The sequence below is a fragment of the Hibiscus syriacus genome, unplaced genomic scaffold (genome assembly GCF_006381635.1).
Source record: "Hibiscus syriacus cultivar Baekdansim isolate YM2019G1 unplaced genomic scaffold, ASM638163v2 tig00112255_pilon, whole genome shotgun sequence".
Taxonomy (NCBI): Eukaryota; Viridiplantae; Streptophyta; class Magnoliopsida; order Malvales; family Malvaceae; genus Hibiscus; species Hibiscus syriacus.
This window is the reverse complement of record NW_024063285.1, coordinates 1-24,047: the sequence shown is the minus strand read 5'-3', so window position 1 is coordinate 24,047 and position 24,047 is coordinate 1. Positions and strand designations below refer to the sequence as shown.

Sequence of the window (24,047 nt, the reverse complement as noted above, 5' to 3'; positions counted from 1 at the left end):
TGATTACCATGTTTATGGATTTATGGAATTTATAACACGGTGCAATTAAATTTTTGGAATACGAATTTATAAAGTACAGCTCTGATCAAGCTGGAAAATTTTACGGACCTAATGTGACTCTTAGGTAGGCTCTGCGGCCCTGAGATCATTCTCGGGTAGGCCCTGCGGCCCTAAGATGTGTTCTTAGGTAGGCCCCACGGCCCCGAAATCTATCTTGGGTAGGCTCTCAGGCCCTAAGATGTTCCCTTAGGGTAACGCTTTGTAAAGAGATTTACTGCAGTATAATTTATGGGACTTAATGGACTATGATTTGTTTAGTGTACCTATTGAATTTTTATGGTAATGTTGGGACACACTGAGCCTAGCTCACTTTTCGAAAATGTTTTTCCCCTTTCAGATACTGTTGGTTAGATACCTTGGATTGAGCACTTGGAGGATCAACATATCTCTTGAAGTATATTTGATTGTAATGTTTTTACCTTGCAAGTTGTCTTTATTTTGTTAACATGGACCTTATTTTAAAGTATGGGATTTTAATATGATGAAATTTTTACTATTACTATTCGGTTTATCGTGATTTGATTTTTAAGATATGTTTTAAATTAATTTATTACTTATTGGTATTATATTTACAAGTTAGGTTTTGATAGTATGATTTATTATAATTTCATGTCATTTATAATGTGATTTTACATTGTTTGAATAACGGTTTCGGAAAAATGTCTTAAAGAATCATAATGTGATCCACTAGACTTAGTCGAAACGCATAGGCCGGTTTAGGGGGTTACAGTTTCAATGTCATCTCTACTTCCATCCCTGATGTCTATTAAGTCTCTAGGGGTATTATGGAGCACAACATACCAACTTTCATCCATTGGATCGTGACAGTAAAAAACTTGTTTCACTTGAGAAGAAAATACATATGGCTCATCCATCAATCGTTGACCAGTGTGAATTAATCGAGAGAAATTCACCATTGTATAACCGAATTTATCTATTTTTATGCCTTGAGTAGTGTTTACATCAACCCAATCACACTGAAACAACACAACCTTTCATTTCCATAATAATCTAACTCAATAATATCCATAAGAATTCCATAATAATCTACATCTCCCTCCAAAGGATGATTGTCTCTGGCACTAGCATAACTTGTAGTTGAAGAAGTAACTACTACTCCACAATTTTGTGTGCTCCTTAATCTTTCAGGAGATTTCGTGTGGAACCTGAACCCATTAATGAGGAAGGCATTATATCTTTTAACAATTCTATTAGGAACATCTTCACTAAATTCTCTCCCACTCCAAACCTATTACATATGAATGGTGAATTAATTTGCATTGATGTCGAAATAAAAAAGCAAGGCTTATATATTATTTATAACTACGTGGAATGATTTAGTTGCTTACCGTCTGGCCTAACCATTCATGAAAAGTTTATGTGAATAACTTGTGTATCTCTCGCTAATGTAATCTTTGGGAGCGTGCATGAGATCTCAAGACTTCTTTAAACTCACTGTAAAGTATATTATGTCGTTGAATGAGAAATATAAAATATTAAGAAATTTCACTAGGATTGAATTCGAATAACTTACGTGTGAAAGGGATCTATTGAATCATGATGGAAAAGAACATATCGGTGTGCTTGTACCCAAGACATATCATCTAAGTGTACAATTTCAACTTTCCTGAGTGGTTGACCATAACTTCCAAACAAATAAGTATGAGGTAAGTCATTAGTACTGAACACATAATTTCTATTTGGTCTATTCAATCTTGTTTCAACACCTTCCAAATATCTAGAGCAAAATGTCATATATTCCTCTGCCAAATACCCTTCAGCAATTGATCCTTCCGGGTAACGCTTATTACGACAGTAAGACTTCAACTTGCATAAGAACCTATACAAAAAATGACTTACTATGTAAATACGTTTTATGAAAAGGTATAATCATTAGTCATTTAAAACACATAATTCAATTAACACCTCTCTATAAGGTACATCCATCGATAGAAAACTGGTCCACCAACTCTTGCTTCATGAGGAAGATGAATTAGCAGGTGCACCATAATTGTGAAGAATGAAGGTGAAAATATCTTCTCCAAGTTGCATAAAGTCAAGATGGCTCGATCTTGTAGTTTCTCAAGTTATTCAACCATAAGAACTTTCCCACATATAGCTTTCATTATATTAGAAAGTTAAATGATACAAGACGTCAACTTACTCGACATGCAACTGCGTACAACTACTGGTAGTAAATCTTGCATTAATATGTGATAATCATGTAACTTTAAAGAATAAAGTATTTGATCTTTAACACTGACACATCGAGATATATTTGACGCATACCCATCTGGGACCTTTATATCCTTCAACACCGTGCAAAACACTTCTTTTTCTTTCTTCGAAAGAGAAAAAATAGAAGGCGACAAGAAATATTTTCTATTAAGATGTAATTGCGGATAAAGATCATGCTGAATTTCGATGTCGACTAAATCAAGTCGACTCTTTATATTATCTTTAGATTTTCTGTCGACATTGAGAATAGTCCTGATAATATTCTCACAAACATTCTTCTCAATGTGCATTACATCAAGATTGTGTCTCAAAATGTGGTCCTTCCAATAAGGCAACTCGAAGAATATACTCATCTTTTTTCCCAAGTCTACCTTATTTGGATCATCCTCTTCATCAGACTCATCATCACTCTATAGGTCAACATCACAATCAAACACCTGATTTGCCTTTTTCTTTGATCGTGTATTCGGTGGTTGATTAATCTTTCCATAAGTAAATTGATATGTTTCAACATGGAGAATATATCAGACCCGATCTTTTGGTCAGGATCTTTTCGAGACTCTTCAGTACCATCAAAGATATTCTTTTAACTTCTAAATCTATGATTATCAGCTAACCACTGACGATGTCCCATATAGGAGAACCTTTTTCCTTTAAACAACCACTTCGAATATGTTTGTGTAGTATAACAAGGACAAACATAACGACCTTTGGTACTCCAACCAGATAAATTTGCATGCACAGGAAAATCATTAATTGTCCATAATAAAGTCGCGTGTAAATTAAAGTTCTTCTTCTTCAACACATCATATGTTTCGACCCTTTCCATAACTTTTTCAACTCTTCCATAAGCGACTGCATATAAATATCAATATCATTTCTGGAACCTTTCTTGCCAGGGATTATCATGGATAAGATAAAAGATGATTGTTTCATGCAAATCCACAGAGGAAAATTGTATGAAACAAGTATAACAGGCCAAGTACTATACGAATTACTCATGATTTTGAAAGGATTAAACCCATCAATTGCAGGACCGAGCCTGACATTTCGAGGATCTCTCGCAAAACTTAGAAACTTGTTGTCAAATGACTTCCAAGCTAAAGAATCTGAATGATGCTGTAATAATCTATCATCGGTTCTTCCATCATGATGCCACCTCATAGACTCAACAGTCTTGGAGGACATAAATAGTCTTTGTAACCTAGGTATGAAAGGAAAATATCGTAGAATCTTTATCGGTTTCTTTCTTGATCATGCTTCAACTTCATCCTCACTCACATTTTCTGCGTCCCTAGTCATCCATCGAGATTTTTCGCATACATGACAAGACTCCTGATTTTTTCGATCACCCCAAAACAACATACAATCATTCGGACGACTATGAATTTTCTCATATCCAAGACCCAAATCTTTTATCATTTTCTTTTTTTATCTTTGCATGATTGAGGGATTTTTGCAAAAGGAAACATTTCTCCTAGAAACTCCATCAATTTCGTAAAAGAGTTATCAGTCTACCCTCCCAAGCATTTTAAGTGGAAAAGACGAATGCAGAAAGATAACTTTGAATATTTTGATCCCTCATAAAGTTGTTCATTCATTTCATTAAGCAACTTGTAAAACTTTGCCGCTTCTCCATTTGGCTCTTCAGCACATCCACTTCTTCCCATCTCAGTAAAATCATTAACATCATTGTCGCAATCGTTTTTTGTAGCAGATTGATTATGATTGTGCATATTAAATTCATCTCGCAACATACCTTCCATGTCATCTTCTCTAACAGATCGATGGTGAGAAGTAGCAGGCTAAGTCGAATAACTCGTGGAAGAAGATCTATCAGATATAAACTCTCCATGAAATATCCATTTTCTATAACCCCGAACAAATCCAAAAATAACTAGATGCTCGTACACATCTTCACAAATGTGCCAATTAATGTTAGCACACTTCTTATAAGGGAAAATAATCATATTCTCTTGGCTTGCATTCAAAAAAGCTAAATTTAGAAAGTTTCGACTTCATTTCGAAATTCGTCGCTTACCCTTGACAAATCCATCCAACTCTTATCCATTTCATATTTCTGGAATATCAATTTCTAATGTTAATTGCAAATATGATAGAGAAAGTAAGAAACTAAACATAAGCATTATAGTTAATTTCATAATTTATATTATTAGTAATGGATAAATGCTCTAAGTAATTGATAAATGCTCTGCCGAAAGATGGATTCAAGGTTTCTATCCAAAAATACAAGGACAACGCGAAACCAAATAACCCCCACCAAAACGAAACATCCCCTGTAAACTACCCAGCTTGCAACCGAAAATCACCATGATTGCAAAAACAACTGAACATTTTTAAAACACTATTCTATCTACTGAAATGGAAATAAAACACTACTATCAACAAGGTAGTATAGTAAAGAAAGCAAGTAACAAGTAATACCATGTTGAAATACATTCAGTACCACTGTACAATATTTTTCTTACCTAAATCATATAGCAAACTTCAAAATGTTCATATTAGTATATCTATCTACAGTCCTAGAGACGACAAAACTTAAGAAAATTAATGAAGTTTGGCATAGATTGCATCGTTAGTTGAATACGTGTGCATCTAACTCCAAGGCAGATAAAACCCACGACAAGAATAAGCATACAAAATCATTATTAGAAAACACCAAATGAATCTAGGCATCTTCGTTTGTGATAAAGCCATGATAATGGCAAATCTTGAAGATTAGGGCTTGAATCTAAGCTACCTAAACTGTTTACACCACAATTATTCAAATACTTATTACTATACTATTGCAGTCAGTTCCAGTCAGAGCCTTTCAAATATATTATTCCCTATGAGCATCAATTATTTCCAGGTAAAGTTTAACTGATCATGCAATATGATTCTACACAATGAATGGATTATTTGTGATGATCAATTATCTATAAGATATGTGTGATTGATCAACCTTAATTAATCGGAAGGGGTTTATGCATAATCGTTTGGCCTGGTATTGAACCACTGTTTCCTAGCTGGAACTGAGTCTAGTTGTCCATTCAGTCACGCTTTTAAAATATAACATCTGCTAGAATCTTAGCATTTACTTTCGCTTTCGCTTTCCTTATCCTTTGCTTACCGTCTGTTTTGTACCAAAAGAAAAAAATAGTATTTTTCTCTGTTTTTCTTCAACCTACTGTACTTGAAGTTTAGGAAATAAAACTTAAAAATATGAAGAGAATGTTGAAGGAAAAACTTGAGAAAGATTTGGGAGATTTGAAGTTTGGTTCAAAATGAAACAGATGAGATCCTTTTGGCGCCACAGAAAACGCCGGGGGAGAATGAATCAGAATCTTGTTTAGCTGTTTAGCCTTCTGCTCACTTTTAGCAAGCCGTGCAGCTTCTTTACGGCGTAGCGTTAATGGCGTAATGTTGGAGGCCTCGACGGCTTAGACCAGTGATGAGCATCACCAGTTTTGCGTGGGTATCTTTGTATGTCCGGCGGAGATAGGAGATAGGAAGAACATATGGAAAAGAGGAAAGGGATTCACATGATTAAAATTATCAAATATTCTGGTGTTTGTAGACACAAACGCCACCATTTATCATTTTATAGCAGCGTTTGCTTAAAAAACACCACTAAAGTACTTATCTTTAGCGGTGTTTGTCAAATAAACGCCATTAAAGTATGAGTTTTAGTTGCATTTGTTGAAAACGCCGTTATGTTATCATTTAGTGGCGTTTTTAATAGAAACACCGCTAAATATATAAATATAGTGGCGTTTTCAAAGAAAACGCCACTAAAACACCCTTAACTACATTTAAATAGCTTAAGGAAATCAACAGAAAAGAAATCGTCCAAAAGAATATGTAACAAAAAACCGTTAACAACAACTAAAATTTAAAAAATAACCAAGTAAAAAGTAGGGATTTAAACTAGAAGAACACTAAATTTAAAGAGGGAAGAGAGTTGTACGAGAGATCATTGTAAGGTAGCTTGAAAATTTTAATCATTTACATTATCAATTCATTATATTTTAATCATTTACAAGTTAATAAAAACAGTTAATTTTATCGAGTGATTTTAGTGGTAAAGAAATTATTGTTATTCCTTCAGGTCCCAAGTTCGAATATGATTGTTTAATGTCAAATGGTTGAGAGTTATATTTGAATATGATGTGAAAGATGACGTGCTTTAAGGTCGTTTGAATACTTGAGAGTTAATTTTATATAGTGATTTTGGTGGTAAAGAAATTTATATGTTGTTATTTTAAAAAATATATACAACTTTTTTACAGCGTTTTTTGGAAAAACACCATTATAGGTTAACCTTATTACGATATTTGTATAAAAACACCGCTAAAGTACTAATTTGTTGAGGCGTTTATTGAAAAAATTCCACTATAGATGGACCTATTGCGGCGTTTGTATAAAAACGCCGCTAAGTACTCCTCTTTTTACGGCATTTGTTTACAAAACGACACTATAGATGGACCTATTGTGGCATTTGTATAAAACAACGCTAAAGTACTATTCAGTTGCGGCGTTTGTCGACAAAAAGCCACTATAGATAATCCCTATTGCGGCATTTTTGAAGAAACGCCGCTAAAATTACCATTTTGTGGCGTTTGGAATGTAAACATCATTATATGTTTAAAATTAATGGCGTTTACTCTTAAAACACCGCTACAAATGCCACTAAAGGCTAGTTTTGTTGTAGTGTAGGGTTCAAATCCATACTCTTTCTCCTATTAAAATAATAATAATAATTAATTTACTTACGGTGAATGATAATTTTATATGTATTGTCGTTATGTAATAAGAATCAAATTCAGTATGTAAATTCATTCATTGATCTTCAGATATATATATATATAAGTTATATACCATTGTTTTCATACAAATAAAACTAAAATTAAAATAAACAGTCTTTAACAAGGAAAATGAAAGCAAATGAGACAACATAGACCATGGAAGGGACCCTAAGATTTTCAGATAAATAAACCTTAATTATTATATAGCTTTATAGTAGAAACCTTTAATGGTCCTTTTCAAGGGCTCTAGTTGTTTTAGGGTATTTTGGGCGGAGGGGGGGGGAATCTAAGGGCACTTGGGCTTGCCCTTGGAGTTCTTAAAGTCCCTGTAACAAGGGCATTCATGCTTGTTCCCATATGTCCCTGATGGAACACATTTGCATTTGTTGCAGCAAATCCCACAGTTTTTCAAGCATCTTCCTTTAACCCCTGCCTTTGAGCACCTCGTCTTGCACTTGGAACTGCAAGAACCTGCCATGGATCAAACCACGAACTCAACCATTAGAACAAATCGAAAACCATTCTAAAGACTGGGAATTTTTGGGTTGTTTTTTCATGCATGGCCTGCCATTGACACCTCAAAGAGAGAGGAGATGAGAATAAGAGAAACAAGCAGGAATGTGAGCAGGACAGGCTTCATTTTCTTTGATTTATAGGAACAAAAGATAAAAGCTCAAAAACAATCAAAGCAAGTGCAATATTGGTTGTGAGAGCTTGGCGATAACAACGAGCCCCCAAGTGGGTTCATTTATACAGGTAGGGATGGGTAAAAAAGTAGGGGAAGTTGTCTATAATTACCTACGAAAAAATATGTAGGATCGATCAACAGAAAATTCATGATCTGGTGGGGATGACATCTCCTATTGGTTTACTGCATTTGTAAATTTGAATTCGAATATAAATATAAATATATATATATATAGAATAAAAACAACTGTTCTTGTTAAAAAGTGAATATTCAAAATTACGATAAGACTTCACACCTATCATTGTAAACTAAATATATAATTTGAATATTTTCCTATAACATTGAACTAACCACTTTAGATCGTATAAGGACATACATAGAAAAAGTTTAAAACCCAACCAAAACACTCGAACAAAAAATAGATACAAACAAATCTGACTGCATCGACAAACGAACCATAAGAGAAGATTAAGCTATTGAAAGACCACCGAGAACCGCAAATCAGAGCTGAGCGTCGTGAGAAATTATCCACGATCGTGAAATTGTGTATCCAAATTCAATATGAAGGTCCATAGCAGGGAAGATCGACTAGATTACAAATAAGCGTCATATTGATTAGTCGTGACGTCGTCAAATCAAACCCTGAAAAAACATAAAACAAAAAGAACAACCAAACGACCGAAAAAGAAGACGAAAAACGTGGTACAAAGGCATAGAGATACACGTTCCATAAAAACAAAGACAAATGTGCCACAAAAACAGAATTATTTTTATTAAAAAACTAAAAAAGAAACAAAGAGATATGAGAATCATTGGTTGGCAACTAACATCAAAACCAGTGTTGTTGCCGACTAAACAAAATAAAAGTAGAAAAAATTGATTTGATCTATAAAAAACGGTAAAACTCTAAAAGAAAAAAAAAAGAGCGATTAAGGATCCTAATTATTTTATCATAATGAGATATAATTATCAACTTAAACCTATTAATAATTCGAATATAAATATTAAATATGAATATATATACTTTTATACATTTAGAGAGTGTTTGTATCAAATTCTTGTAATGATTTGTATGTATTTATGGGTGTAAGAGAAAGGTATAATGGCAGATATGAATTTCGTGTAGCAACGAAAAAGGAAATGGTCGGGCCTTAACTTTCCCCACCAAAAGTTTCACGTAATCTGTTGGGATTCCCTGTGAAAGATTACGCCAAATTAGGGGTGAGCAAAAGAACAGGGAACCCTGTTTCGGAATCAAAACCGATCCCAGTGGTTTTGGTTTTAGGTAGTAAAATAAGGACCCTATTGACATCAGTTTCGGTTCCCAAAATTTTGGAACCGGAACCGGTTGGATACCTGGCTAAACGTGGTTCCAATACCGGATACCCTGAAATCGGAACCGCATAACATTATATTATCCAAAATATTAGAGCTCAAATAAAACTGAGTACATACTAAAAAAATACTTTAAACGTAAAAAGTTAAAAAAATAGAGCCAAAAATTAAAAACCCTAACTCACCCACCTAGCAACTGCAATCACTCTTTGTCTCTCTTTCTCCCTGTCACGCGTCTTCATTGATGAAGCACTCAATCACTACATCAATATCTTGGTTTTCATTCAACAAAGTCAGATATATTATTTTTCATTTCATTATTTCTTTTTCTTTCTCTTTTTCTCCTTAAATCTTATCATATAATTTATATTAGAATTAGAGATTTTGTTTTTTAGGGTTTACTTGTTGATTAATTTTTCCTGAAATTCATGTATTTTTTTCGTATTATTTCTTCTCTCACTCTGTATCTATCTCTAATTTGCAGCGTTATTATTGAATATTGATGATTGTTTGATGTTATGTGGTGAATGTGTTTTTTTGTTTTCAGAATTGAGTGATAGTTGCGTGACACAAATTAATGATGCCACTGGTAAAAACTACTAAGGAATCTCATTCAAGGTAAAGTAAGTTCATATTGTCATTTATTATTTTCTTACATGTAAGTTTAATACAATTTTATTACAAATTAGGGCATATTGTAATAACTTATTTGTCTTTGTGCTAGGAGTCAGGAGAGCATCAACGGCATCACCACATCAAAGTTTGAGAATGGAGCAAAAATTGTGTTGGAATTGCAAATATTGTGTAATATCTTTTAGTTGTAAACGTTATTTGTAACACCTTTAACCCGTATATGTCTCAATATACTAGTCAAAGATGTCACATCAACTTGAAAACATTTACTAAACTAAAATTTTCGTAAAAATTTGTTTCTTTTGAAAACACTCTGGTTCTAACTTTAAAAATATATTTTAAAGTATATTTCAGCTTATAATTTATTTCTTTATTACAGGAAAATAAATTTATTATTTATTCAGTAATTTTACTAAACCATATCTTTTCGTAAAATCTTTTAAAACATAATAATGTAGTAAATTCTTGTCATACATAGATACCGATAAAACTAAATTAAGTAAAATAAACTAAAATAATTCTAGTTTATTATTACAAATTATTTAAAATAAATACGATAATTAGAAACTACTGACATAATTATACATGCCACTATAAGTCAAAAGAAACGTCATAGACATCTTACTGATACTGATGATATGTATGTCTTTCCAGAAAGATGCTCCGATAGCTCCTTACAGATCGTACTTATCCTTATTAAAACCTACGCATGAAAATCATCACGCGCTAAGTATAACTTAGTGAGGCAATAATAATCTAGGGTGAGTAAAATCTGAAATTTATCATAAACGTAAATAAAATAATTCAACTTAAAACATTAAACTGGCAAACCAACTTATCCAAGTCGATTTCTTCACTGAGACCTGAAATTTCTTTTTAAATCATGAACTCATGAAAATTCTGATAAATCATATCTAATAAAATAAGCACATCATGCTTTTTGTTAACTGAAAATCATTCACAACTTGCATATTCATTTTCATAGCCCAATGCATATTTATAAGAACATAAGATACGTGAGTAAGGTGCGCACTATGCACAACACGGTGCAAATCGTAACTGATATTGAGATATGATGCACTTCAGTGCCATCATAACCTGAATAAGCACCAACGGTGCTGGACATTGATACACGAATGTACCAAAGCTGATAGGATAACATTGATACACGAATGTACCAAAGCTGATATGATAACATTGATACAAGAATGTACCAAAGCTGATAATACTCAACTAATGGCATGCCAAGTGTACCCATAATTCTCATTATACATACAATGGGCTCATGTGACATAATTAAATCCATAATCAAAATATCATGCTTGGGCAGTTCATACCCTAAATCATTCATAAAACTGATATAAAATATTATGAAAATAATCTTTATAAATCATACTATAAATTGGAATGAGGTTGACTTATCGCAAGTCGTCCTCGATCAAAATAATTAAATAAATAATTGCACTCACCTTTGCCTCACTACAGAACTTGTATATAATAATCCTAGTCACGAGCTTTGTCCTTTCCTTTCGAATCGTTCGGATTGCTAGATTTAACGTAGTCTGACAATACCAAATTATAAAACAAAAATTGTTCGAACTACATATTAGTATCGTACTAATATAAGCTCGTTTTAACATTTGAAAATCTATATAGTAAAATCGATAACAACCATACTCATAACTCCATTATAACTTCAAACTTATCGAAACACTTATTCAATTCCATAAATAATTATTTTCAACATGATTCTTCAACTTTTACGAATTATAAAATCTAACCACATATTTTAAATTCTTTCTAGAATTCAACTTAACTTTTCCTTTAATTTCATAATAGCTCTTCACTATTATGATTATTTCCCATCAAATATATAAAATTTCCAGCAACTAAAATAAAAGTTCAAATCAATAATTCAACACTCAAATGCTTACAATTTCATCCTAAACTTTCTTAGGCTTTTCAATTTCAACCTTACAACTTGATAAACTTGAAATTCAATCCCAACTTAATACTTAAACTCCAAAATCAGCACACTTTCCAGAATTTCCAGAATTATTCTAACTCACCCAAATGATACTTTTACATTTAAAAATTACTCTTCATCTTCTAATCCATTTCAACTTAAATTCTAAAATTTCCATATTCAGACAACTTGCACTATCTTTAAAGAATCAGTATTCTGTGTTGATATACACACTGGAATTTAATTCCGTTTCTTCCATTGAAAACTAGACTCGGATACGAATCTATCCATATAAAGAAATCTTTCTAATTTATTCTGTACAATTTATAGTGAATTTTCAAAGTTGATCAACAGAATCTGTTTTGTGCAGAATATACTGTCCGTTTTTCTGACCTTTCCTCAGTTAAAAATTCATATCTTTCTGTATACACATTGAAATTGATCTCCGTTTGTTTTAAACAAAACTAGATTGATATAAGAACATAATATATATAAAAATCATATCCAAATAATTTTTATAGAATTTCTGGTGAATTTTCAAACTTACTGCCAGATTCTAAAATCTAAACTGTTTTCATTAATTTGCATCCTTGGTTCTTCTTCAATTCTTACAACACTTCTAATATCAAGAATTGATCTTTAATCATAAAAATCACACTTCCTCTTCATCCACCATAAATATACCCATTTTCACATTTAAGCATGAAACCAAGAAATAATTATACCATCTTGTAGAGAAAATAGGATAGAACAATTTCCTATTTCACAATTTAATCCCAAAACTCACCAAATTTGATCAAAAATAGAAGAAAACAAATTGACTCACCTTGTCTATGGGTTTCAGCAGCTAGCTGGAGAAGAGAGAAGAGTTTCACGATGGTTCTCCAAAAATATCTCTAATTATTAACCTTTAAAACTAATTAAATGAATTTTTTTATTCCTTTTTGAACCAAATACCAAAATTGCCCTTAATAAATCTTGAAAATTACCAAATGCCATTGTATTATCTTCTATTAAAATATTCCTTGGTCAAAGATGATACAACTTGACTTTGACTTTCGAAATTGACCATGCAATTTTTAAAAATTGCATTTTAGTCACTAAAATTCCATTTGTTTGGTCAAATCTGAAAAATTGCACTGTTCTGAGCCAAATTTCTCTGATCAAAAATATGAAAATAATATTTCCAACCATTTTCTAACATCCTTCAAATTTTTGTAAAATTTCAGCTCGATCCGAATATCTGATTTCAATACTGAAATTTACTGCTTTATATCTTTTATCAAAATTCTCGTACCAAAAATATGATCCCACTAAAATCTCTGTTTTAATCCAAATTTTTCATTTACAGGCATAAAATATATAACTTTTAAATTACAACCTTCAGTCCCTACACTTTTCAAAGTTTATACTTTAGCCACTAAACTTTCAAAACTTACATTTTAGTCACTGGTCAAATTTTGGGGTATTACATTATTGGTTTGGACTTTTTGTGACTTTATGCGTTTTGTAACCTATACTTTTGAATTTGGATTAAACTTGTTGTAATTGATTTCTAACTTTTCGTTTTCATAATATGTACTTTGGGTTAATGTTTTTATTACTATTTAAGTATGAAATGGTGGATAAATTTTGCATAGAAAAGAGTTATACTTGTGATAAGTAGTAGCATTTTAATTTAATAAATTAACATGTTATAAAAGGGCTAATTTTAACATGGAGGCGGCATATCATCCTACTTAATGTGTAACAATTAACAGCTTGAATGAGAAAGCTGTCAAAATAACAGGGTACCCGGAACCGGTACCTACAGGTTCCGATTCCAGATCCCAATTTTTAGGAACCGATTGAACAGGTTCCGGTTCCGATTCCCATTTTTTAAGATCCGGTGCAACAGGTTCCGGTTCCCAAAAAAAATAAACGGTTACCCGGTGTTGCTCACCCCTACGCCAAATGATCCATCTATTTATGTCACTCGAATGTCGGCACAACTGCTTCATATATGTATCTACTTCCAATTATTCAATTTTTTTATATAAGCCAATGATTGCCGTATTTCTATATGTATTGATCCCAGATAGTTATAAGAATTGTTAGAAAAGATTTACTAATTATTGCATGTGTATAGAGGTGTTTAATAAGTTAAGTAGTTTGATTTGGTTCTGTTAAAGTTTGATTAGGATTGACTTGACTTGAACTTAAGTTCGACTTGAAATCTTAACGAGTTGAGTCGAGTAAAATGCAACTCGACTCAATAACTTCATGAGCATCTCGTTAATCTTTTTTTATAATTTTTTAGTAATTATTTCTAAAAAATTATTTCATTTAAAAAATTACTAATTTACTTATGGATAATAAAAAAGATGATAAATTATTAATCTATTAATTTTCTAATAAATAATAAAAATATTATTTTACTGCACCCAAAATCAAACCCTAATTATTATTTTAGTGTATTTATAGATTGTTGCTTTGAAGTTTAGATCTTAAAATTGCTTCAAATATTTTTTATATTTTTTATTCTATTTATTAATTTATGTTTATATTAAATTCTATGTGGTATTAGTATATTTTACCTATAGTTCAAAAAAGAAGGTAAAAATTTTAGTGAGTTTAAAGAGCAATGAGGCGAGTAGCGAACTTAACGAGCAACGATTCGAGCAACAAGTTTTTTTTAACGAGCACGAGACAAGTAAAATTTTAACAAGTAACGAGCCGAATCGAGCAACAAAATATTTTAACAAACATTAGTCGAACACTACCCAACTTACGATAGACTCACTCAATAAATATCCTAGATGTGTATGTATGTTTTGAATAAATAATATTTTATAACTACTCTAAAAAATTTAAAGATTTAAGGTAAATTTTGATATTATTAAAAGAGTTGATATAAATTATAATAGATTAGATCGAGCTTGCTATCTATCTCCAATGTATGCATGCCCAAACCATTTTATAATAAATTTTCTTTTAAAATTTCACATCTTTAGAAATTTATAATAAATAATAAGGTAAATTATAACTTTCGGTCACTCAATTTTAATCTCACTTTTATTTTAATCGCTATATTTTCCTAAAAGTTATTTTTTCACTCAACTTTGATAATGTTCATGTTTTGGTTACCCGTTGGATCATAAATAATGTGACAACATATTAGTTTACACTAAAATGATATTATTTTAGATCCCTGCAAAAAATCAAATTGCACCAAAACGACGTCATTTAAGATCCATATGACATTTTTCTTTTTTCTTCTTCTCATTTTCTTTCTTTGCTTGAACCAACTCATATTCTGGTCATCGCTCATTGCAATCAATCATTGTGTTAACCGTCGAAAACGATAACCAACGAGTCCTAAATTTTCTCATCACACTCGTTTCGACTTCTTGAACGTAAATTTGAAGTTTGTTTAACTGAAATTTAAACCTAATCCATTGCATGGGTAAACCTAGCCCAATAAACAAAAAGTATCCCATATAAAATGAAACATTAACAAAACCAAATATAAATGGAAATCAAACATTTCCTTTGGATGGATAATTTAGGAAAAGAAGCATGGTTTACATGATTGTCAAGTTAATAATTTTACTTAAATTTAACTAATTGAACAGATCAACTTTAGGACTATCACGGACGTTGGTGGGTTAATTATTAAATTTTAGAAAGTTTATGGGTCAATTCAAATATTTTATTTTTATAAACCTAACTAACCGGGTACTGCATCGTAGCACTCGCCGAGAAAATATTACGAGTAAAAACGGCGACAACAGCCTGCAGTGACATCATTGTACTGATAGCAGAAAATAATGGAGCAGAAAAGCCGCTAAAAATGGTGTCAAGTACTTGTTATAATTAGGGGTATAAACAAGCTAAATCGAGTTTAAGTATTGCCTAACTCAAAACTTTAAACGTAAACTCGACTCCAAAACTCAAGATGCTTAAATATTTAAATTCAACTCGAAAAAACTCAATATAAAAAAAAAAATTCAAAATCATAACTAAAACTCAAGCTCAAACTGAATAAAGCTCAATTCAAACTCAAAATTCAAAATTGAATCAAGCTCAATTCAAGCTCAAGTACTCACGGTAAATTAAATTATTGAGTTTGGGCTTTAATTTATCGAATCACTTGGGAACACTTGCTTCCATCTTAAAGATGTGGGATATAAGGCCACACTGTGAGTGGGATATACGGCCAGAACTCCGCCCTCTTCCCGTGCTCTTCACCCTCTTCAACACCCTGTTCGGATCCACGTTCCCGGTCACCGTCACGTGCTTCTATCTACAATGTGGATTTCTTCTTCCCTGTAATTGGTGCCTGAGAGGAACAGAGAGTCGAAGAGGGGGTAAAGCTTGGGTCTTTATGAGTTTTGAGTGATGGACAGAAAGAGAGAATAGCTCCATTGTAGTGTGTTTCTGTTGCTTTTAAAGCTTTTATTTAACCTGGGTTTGTTTTTATTGTCGGGGTTTGGGAGCTAGATGGACACCAAAGGAAGACCAGAACTGATATGAATTTGAATGAGTTGCTTTCGAACGATTCATCTACCAAACCAGTTTTGCAGCAAGGACCAAGGTCATCAAATAGACGGAGGAAGAAAGCATGAGGACCATCTTCCAGGCCTGCCATGGTTACTAGCCAAGCCTGCTTGTAAGAACGAGCCCACTAGTGAAGCAAGGGATTTCACTGTTGGAGAGTTGAGCTTCTCTCAATCTTCTACAAAGCAATCGACCATTAAAAATGATACGGTTTCATTCAAATTTTGACCAGAACGGGCGTGGCAGGCGGAGGCGATTGTCAGTAGCTACTAACTCCTCTCCTGCTTCGGTAGCCGAGACAATGTCCACAACACTGGTGCAGCAGGATAATAACATCGAAGTGGGGTTGGAGGATAGAAGCCTTACTGGGTGGGGGAAAACAACTAGACGGCCTCGCAGACAGAGATGCCCTGCAAGTAATCCTCCACCTCTTGCCATAACCTAGTAACGAATACAGGCTTTTAATGTATTAATTGAGAATACTATAGAGGGCACTAGTTCATTGCATTGAGAGGCGAGGTCTAAAATGATGATCCATGGATCTTGCCTTCGTACATTTCTTATCCTGAAATTTGGATTGTTACAAAGAAATAACTTGTATCATCCATAAATAATGCTCTGCATGCATCATTTCTTCATAGTATCAATGGTTGTTTCAGAAGATGATAGGTTTAATCTAAGAGATGATAACATCTTACTATTTATTTTCTCTTCTCTTTTGAATCAAAACAAATGTATATATTTCTTTTGAATCAAGAACCTTGTGTATACAGTTATTTAATGAACAATAATAATTCAAGTTTATGAAATGGAGTGCTAAGAAAAAAAAATAATTCAACAATATTTTGGTGCTTATTTGGTTTGATTATTCAAGTAATCACCTTGGATCATAAAATGATTTCTTATTTTTCATCTTGCCTTGTTTTTTTTCATGGATTTTTATTTAAACCAAACTCAATACAAAAATGGCCATTGCCATTACATTTATTCTTTCATATGCTTTGACCTAATATATCCAACCAATGAAATGAAAACAAGAAAAAAGAAAAAGAAAATTCCCCTCCATTTCATTCGACTCCGACCTTCTGCTTCAATGTTGCAATGAACTTTTCTTTGTCTTCTGGGGACATCGCCTCTACCGAACAATCCCCTACTCCCATCTCTGCCCCTCGTAGGCAGTACTTGTCTTGAATTTTTTGCTTGTTCCTGCAATTTTCTAAATATTTGCGGCAAACATCACAATTCTATCCTGATGACTAACCATATAATGCAAGTTCAAGAACTTATAAGTGGTTCATGTAACCATCTTTTAATATACGTTTTCAAGTTGGATTCAGACATCTCGAATTTCATATCAACTGAACAGATAAGTGAACAAATGAATTTGAGAAATATTAGTTCAACTGAAGGAATTTTGATCCTGATATAGGATAAAGAAGATGAAATACTTTTCTTTGTTCTGCTTAGACCGCTCTAACAACTGCTTTAGCAAGGGAGATGACTTGAATCTTGCATCAGCTTCAGCGTAATTCTTCTGGTTTTCTTCTGAAAAAATCAAGCAACCCGTTTTTAAGGCTAATTTCGTGTCAGCAAACTAGAATATAAAGCACAAATGTTAATGAATTGGACTGTGAATGATGAGCAAACCATTGAAGCGATTTAGGAACTCAATCTCAGGTAATTTAGGACCAGGAAATGATTCGATTCCAGGGAATCCTGACAACAGTCCAGCTTTAGCTGCAAAATGAAAAAGAACCTCAAGTTATCGTTTTTAACTATGCCCTGAATTTCAACAATTTCACAGTTTATTTGACTAGTCAAAAGAACAGTCAATGCAATGAACTGAAATTGAATCCTTGGAAATATACCATCAAATAATTTATCGATGTACCTGGAACTGGAGAAAGAAGAATAGCAACAGAAGCAGCCAGAGGTACAAGAGACTTGGGTGACACCCAGGTATTCAATGGTAGACAACAAGGTGAAGAAGAAGAAGAAGGTTTAAGGATTTTAGGGGAGGTAATGGGGAATTTTTTTATCAAAATAAATGGGGATAGAGGAAGCTGTTGAGCAAAACATCGTTGGGTTGTTGTCCTCTCTCTGGCTCTCTCTTCCTGTATTCCAGATGAACAACGTTAGTAAAGAATGAGAAGGTTAGGTCGTGAGGTTTGAGCTTGAGCGGTTGAAATGAATATTTAGTTTAGGTTTGTTTTAATTTAGGTTCTAAATTTTAATTAATTTTAAGGTTAATTATCGTTTAGTCACCGTAATCTTAGGAGTAAATTAGCTTTAGGCTCTCTAGATTTATGCGTTTTGTATAAAACAGTCCCTCAATTGTTTAAATTTTAGCTTAAATTAGTCCTTACATTTAGTTTTTTCTTCATTTAGTTCATGTTTAGAATTATTTTCTTTAATTAGTTATGTATATTTATTTTGCATGTTGATATGTTTATGTATAAGTATGTGAATTATTTATTTATGAGTCACATAACATCATTTTGTATAATTTGTATGTTACCTTCATGTGCATAACTTAAATCCTAAACCCTAACCCCTAACACTAAACTCTAAACTCTAAACCTTAAATCCTATCACATAAATTATAAATCTTAAACCCTAAACTCTAAATTCTAAACCCTAAACCTTTTCAAATAATTAGTTATGAGGTAAGTACAATATAGTATCTTGATATTAAAGGCTCAAATCCTTGATATTTATGATATTTAAACCCAAAACCTAAAAATATAACAACAATTTAAAAAATTAGTTATTACAAATATTATCATTAGAAATATATTAAATATTTGTCATTAGATAAATAATTCTTTTATTAATTTAAAATAAATATAAGAATATTTATTCAAATATAATTTTTAACCATTTTCAATTCAAGAATATTTATTCATCAATAATGTATTTTTAATATATTTTTAATAATGTAATTTTAAAAAATCTAAAATTGTAATATAACATTTTTTTCGAGCTGCTCACGAGCTTTTCGAGTCGAATATCGAGTAGCTAGTTTCGGCTCGTTAAGAACTCGAGTTGAGTTCGAGCTCTAGTCGATTCCATTCGATCCGAGTATTTATCGAGCCAAGATCGAGTCGATCTCGAGTAGCTCGCGATCTGTCTCGTCTCATTTACAACCTTAGTTATAACCACAAACTATACGAAATTGAAAGCTGTCAAGATGCAGATGCTCTTGCTTCATGTTAACTGAATGATCCACCGAAATGGCAACCCATGTTAAATAAAGGATAAATTACGCGTTTAATATCTAAATTATCAATTTTGATATGTATTAGTAACTAAACTTTCAATTTTTCAAAACCATACCTAACGTTTAGTTTTTGCTTCATTTTAGTACCTCATCATTAAAAACTTAACACATTTAGTACATAAACTATCGTTTTGGTCCATTTTAGTACCTAAACTTCCATTTTTTTTTCCCAAAACTTAAGTATGGTTTAGGTACTAAACGTGTTTTTGGTACATAAACTATCAATTTTGATCTATTTTAATACCTAAACTTTTAATTTTTTCAAAAGCGTATCTAAAGTTTATTTTTTGTTTCATTTTTAATACCAAAACTCCTTAAATAAATTACCTCTTCTGGACTAATAATAAAACTTAATAAGGATGAGAGGCTTGATATACTATTTACCATTTTCATTAAACTGATCAAAGCATCACGTGTTACATTTTTATTGATTTATACTTTCCAATGAAATTATCAATTAAGGGAAATTTGAATAATAAAATTAACGTTAGGCGCACTTATGATAAAAACAAATTAATGTTAAAAACTTTGGATATTAAGTTGAAAAAACAAACATACTTTAAGGGGTAAAATGTGTATACTATCGATGGACAAGAAACAAAGGGTTAGTGTGATCGACGCAGCCTGCAAATTTTGAGCCTTTGGCATGGTAAGGTCAGGCCAATCAGCCAAATCCACCATCTCTTCGCATATTCTCTCCCAATCAAAGCATTGAATCACCCCAATAATAGAATCTCATAATAGACATCTACAAAACTTGATCCAAAATAATCGATCAATAGATCGAATACAGGTGATTCAATCCTTAGGTTTAACCATCCGCATTCCAAGCCCCATGACGTCACTATGCCTTTGGATTGCGCGAGACTAGTTGAAATTCAGGTGTTGCAACTTGCAACACCAGAAGTACATCGAACAAAAATAAGAAATTGAACTGTTCCAATTATCAAGCTGTTTAACAAAATTTTCTTTCATTAGAGCTAAAGAGGCAGTCATGGACATCTTAAATTCCATTATACCTAACGGGAAACATGAAACCCCCAAGTATAAAGGTACTTTATAATCAATCAGCTGTAGAATCAAGAGAGGTTTTCTCGTACAAGCTATATACCAGTGTAGACCTAGACATTTGGGGCTCTCTCTCCAGAGCTGCAATCACATCCTTAACCGAAATAGTACGATCCACTCTAGCATGGGGTGTGAGCATCACCCCCTGGTTCCGGCCAACTTTCTTACTTCCCCCTGTTGAAAGAAAGTAGAGTGAAAACAAAAGCAAATACATGATAACAAATTTGTAACAGAACATAATCCACGGGAATTAGAAGTTGTGTAATGATACTTTTGGAACAGGCACAGTGCAGGAATGATTTAATCATTGCATTAAACACCTTACAAAACAGTGATATAGCTAGATGTTGAGCAATTTCATACAAGTACATTTGCTTTACATAGTTATTCAAATGCTCGAAAATGACTATGACAGATCAAACAAATTTGTATTAAATCAACAGTCAACTTTCCTTTCCATTAAAATATTAATAAAAAAGAGATCAAACTTCCTAACCATTAGTATCTTAGTATATGCAATTGTGTATTGCTATCAGGTTTACTACCCCACATTGCTTCTATAATTCAATACTTGAATTAGTTCCATTATAATACATAATAGGAACCAATTCCAATTTGCTCAGATGTAAACCAGCATTCATGACCATGTCATCTAATGTAACAGTACACATGATGAACCTTACAACCATATTAATGAGATAAATGCATCAAATTAAAATTGAGAAGAGATCTAGACATGAACCAAGCTTTTACCAGATGCATGAGGACTGCGTGTACCCCTTTTTTCAGATTCTTGATTGTCCTTTGTACTTTTCCCAGATGCAGATGAAGGCCTGCGGTTCACATCTTTACCTGCTTGTGAATCAGATGCTGCGTCTGTTCCCCCCTCGCGTTTCTGGCGAGCTTGCTCAGCCATAAGTTGCCATTTTGACAGCATATCATCCCCTCCATAAGCAGCGCGTGCAGCAACATTTGCAGCAGTGGTCCTCATTTTGTCATCATCCTCCTTGTTGACCTAAACATTACCATAGATTTACTCCTCTTATTTAGATGATTAAGAAACATATACTGTTGAGAAAATTACTTGTTGATAATACCTTTACTACTTTTGCTCGACTTTCATCGTTCTCCTTGTCGCCATCAACAGCAGTCTCTGCCTCAGGCTGCAACCACATATATTTAACATATACAGTGTTAAGGAATAAATGATACAGCATGCCCAATCTTATGTATGTCAGTGCATTATTAATTCCTTGTTTTGAATGTACTATAGATAATCATATTATGTAAATAGAAACAGCACCCACTTCATTAAGTTTTCGGAGCTTCTCCACCTCAGCATGCTTTTTCTCCCATTCTCCCCTAGCATTCTGGTTCATCATTATAATTTGCTGACAGACATCTGACGTGATAAGTGTACGGTGCCTAGGCTTCTCAACATCAACACGCTACAAGAGATTCATTCAAATTAGAAAGATATAATGAATATTCATGTTAACTAAGAGGAATTGAGACTGACCTGTTTCGACAGTCTGATTAAATTGTATATGAGCCCCCGCATTCTTTCCTCCACACTCTAGAGATTCAGGTACATGAGGAAATGTATAAACTCAATATAAAGAAAAGGGTCAAAAAGCTAGCATCTCACCAGAGACAAACATCGCTCCACATCATTGCTTATATTCTTCAAACCACTTTTGGCCACTGCAAGAAGACAAGGAAAAGTATGACATGATAATTGCTTATAATGAAAAGCAGAATGTAAATGTACGACATTGAAGGACTTGGGACCAGGGAGATATAAAGAATATTAACTAATTTCAGCCAATTTCTTCTGCAAAGGGGTTTTCTTCAAAAGGAGTCTTTCTTCTTCCTCTTGCACAACCTTTCTAGATGCTTCTGAAACTCGACTCTCGTCCTTGGGGCCAGACAATAGTTGCTCTTCTTCTTCCTATTTAATAGCATAACATAAAAAGTGGTTTTTTTTCTTTTAGGGATTTAGTAACTACTTAATAATTAAATTTAGGCAGAGATGACTATAAAGCATAATACCCTGAGATTGACTCCACTAACAGCAGTGACATCATTTAGTTGTTCAATGCTCTGATCTGAAAATGCTCCAGAAACTTTTTGCTTCTTGCTGTAGGAACCCATTGAATATGGGTGAAAAATTATTTAACATGTTAATATCAAGAATGAATCAAATGGCATTCAATTGATCCTTGATAACCATGCCAGGCAATCAAGCAACAGAGATTAATTTAACCTTGACGGTGGTGGTGATGAACCAGGAGCTTCCGGTGGTTTCTTCTGGCCCAGAGAAGGGTTTTTTTGTGGGGTTCTCGCATTGACCCCAGCTGGAGCAGGCACAGATGGATTTCTAGACCCCAACTGATAAAAATACAAAAGCAGAAAATTTGACAAAAGAAACAAAAAGTCATAAGGATGTGCTTCACTGAGGAAAACACTAAACTATATATATATATATATATATATAATTTCAAATAAGTGAACTGAATAGAAAGTAAACTCAAAATCAAGAACAATGTCATATATATATAATTGGATGTTTAAACGATCCTGTTATGCAGTACTGCCTTTGGAAGTTTGCCTAATCTACTGTAAAGTCAGAACAACTAAAGGGCTAAATCTAATAAGTCACCAAAACAGTTCATGATCCATTTACATGGGTCAATGTCACTTGCCATCAAATTGATTATAAATCACATCCATGTATATGCACTTCATAACTAAAATAACATCACTCCAAGATGGCAAATACTTGATGAATAAATTTTCATGTAAACTTCTAAAACAAAGTGGTAGGCATCACCAGAGCATCCAGAATTATCCATCAAGATATCACAATAAGAAAGCATATACAAAGATTAGAATAACGGTACATTAGAATCCATTTGTGTTGTGATGGAAGGTGTTGAGAAGCCAACTCTGGACGATTGCTTCTCTCCAGGCTCATCATTTGGAGTATTTCCTTGTTCAACTAGTGTATTCGACGCTCCCTGGATGGCAGACAAATGAGGTCTATGCTGGTCAGCACCTTGATCAACAGATTCCTGTTTCCATATGCTGCTGATGACAAAGGCCTAGGATTCAGCTCCTTACTCAGTGAGGCTTGCCAAGGAACTGAACCCACCTGAAAAGTGAGAAAGATTCGCCCTGCAATCTATTTGGGTCATTACTAGAGTTTTGTCTCTCAAGCTTAGGTCCACTCATCATGTTCATTGCCTGGTTGAGCCTCCAGGATCGATACCATGCTTTGATGATGTGTGATTTGCCTCATTGTGAACCATGAGATTGCGGCTTTAGAGTGGAACCTGACGTATTAACATTTGGCCCAGAATATGTGTGATAACTGTTACTCCCGTACATGGAGAATGAATTTTGTGGAAAATTCAATGTTGTTGCTGTTGC

The 24,047-nt window shown here is 33.1% G+C and overlaps 2 protein-coding genes and 1 pseudogene across 2 annotated transcripts; all 3 read right to left on the bottom strand.

Annotated features, from left to right (window-relative positions):
- Positions 1-7,327: 7,327 nt before the first annotated feature.
- Positions 7,328-7,813, bottom strand: LOC120176826 (peamaclein-like). Its single transcript, XM_039183148.1, has 2 exons — positions 7,671-7,813; positions 7,328-7,577 (listed from the first exon to the last, which is right to left on the bottom strand). Exons 1-2 carry the CDS (start codon positions 7,744-7,746, stop codon positions 7,393-7,395), a joined length of 261 nt encoding a protein of 86 aa, XP_039039079.1. The 5' UTR covers positions 7,747-7,813; the 3' UTR covers positions 7,328-7,392.
- Positions 7,814-17,273: 9,460 nt separating this feature from the next.
- On the bottom strand, positions 17,274-18,399 carry LOC120176818 (the record flags this gene model as incomplete). Its single annotated transcript, XM_039183144.1, has 4 exons — positions 17,274-17,473; positions 17,716-17,812; positions 17,915-18,004; positions 18,159-18,399. Coding segments are annotated over 4 exons (567 nt in total), but the record flags the coding sequence as incomplete, so codon positions are not given.
- Positions 18,400-20,507: 2,108 nt separating this feature from the next.
- On the bottom strand, positions 20,508-24,044 carry LOC120176812 (annotated as a pseudogene).
- Between the last annotated feature and the right edge of the window lie 3 nt (positions 24,045-24,047).

Bases quoted from the DNA above. Each gene is read 5' to 3' on its own strand.
- LOC120176826 (XM_039183148.1), bottom strand. From the start codon at position 7,746: ATGAAGCCTGTCCTGCTCACATTCCTGCTTGTTTCTCTTATTCTCATC. The intron at 7,578-7,670 runs GCCATGCATGAA...GATCCATGGCAG, and splicing joins CTTTGAGGTGTCAATGGCAG to GTTCTTGCAGTTCCAAGTGC.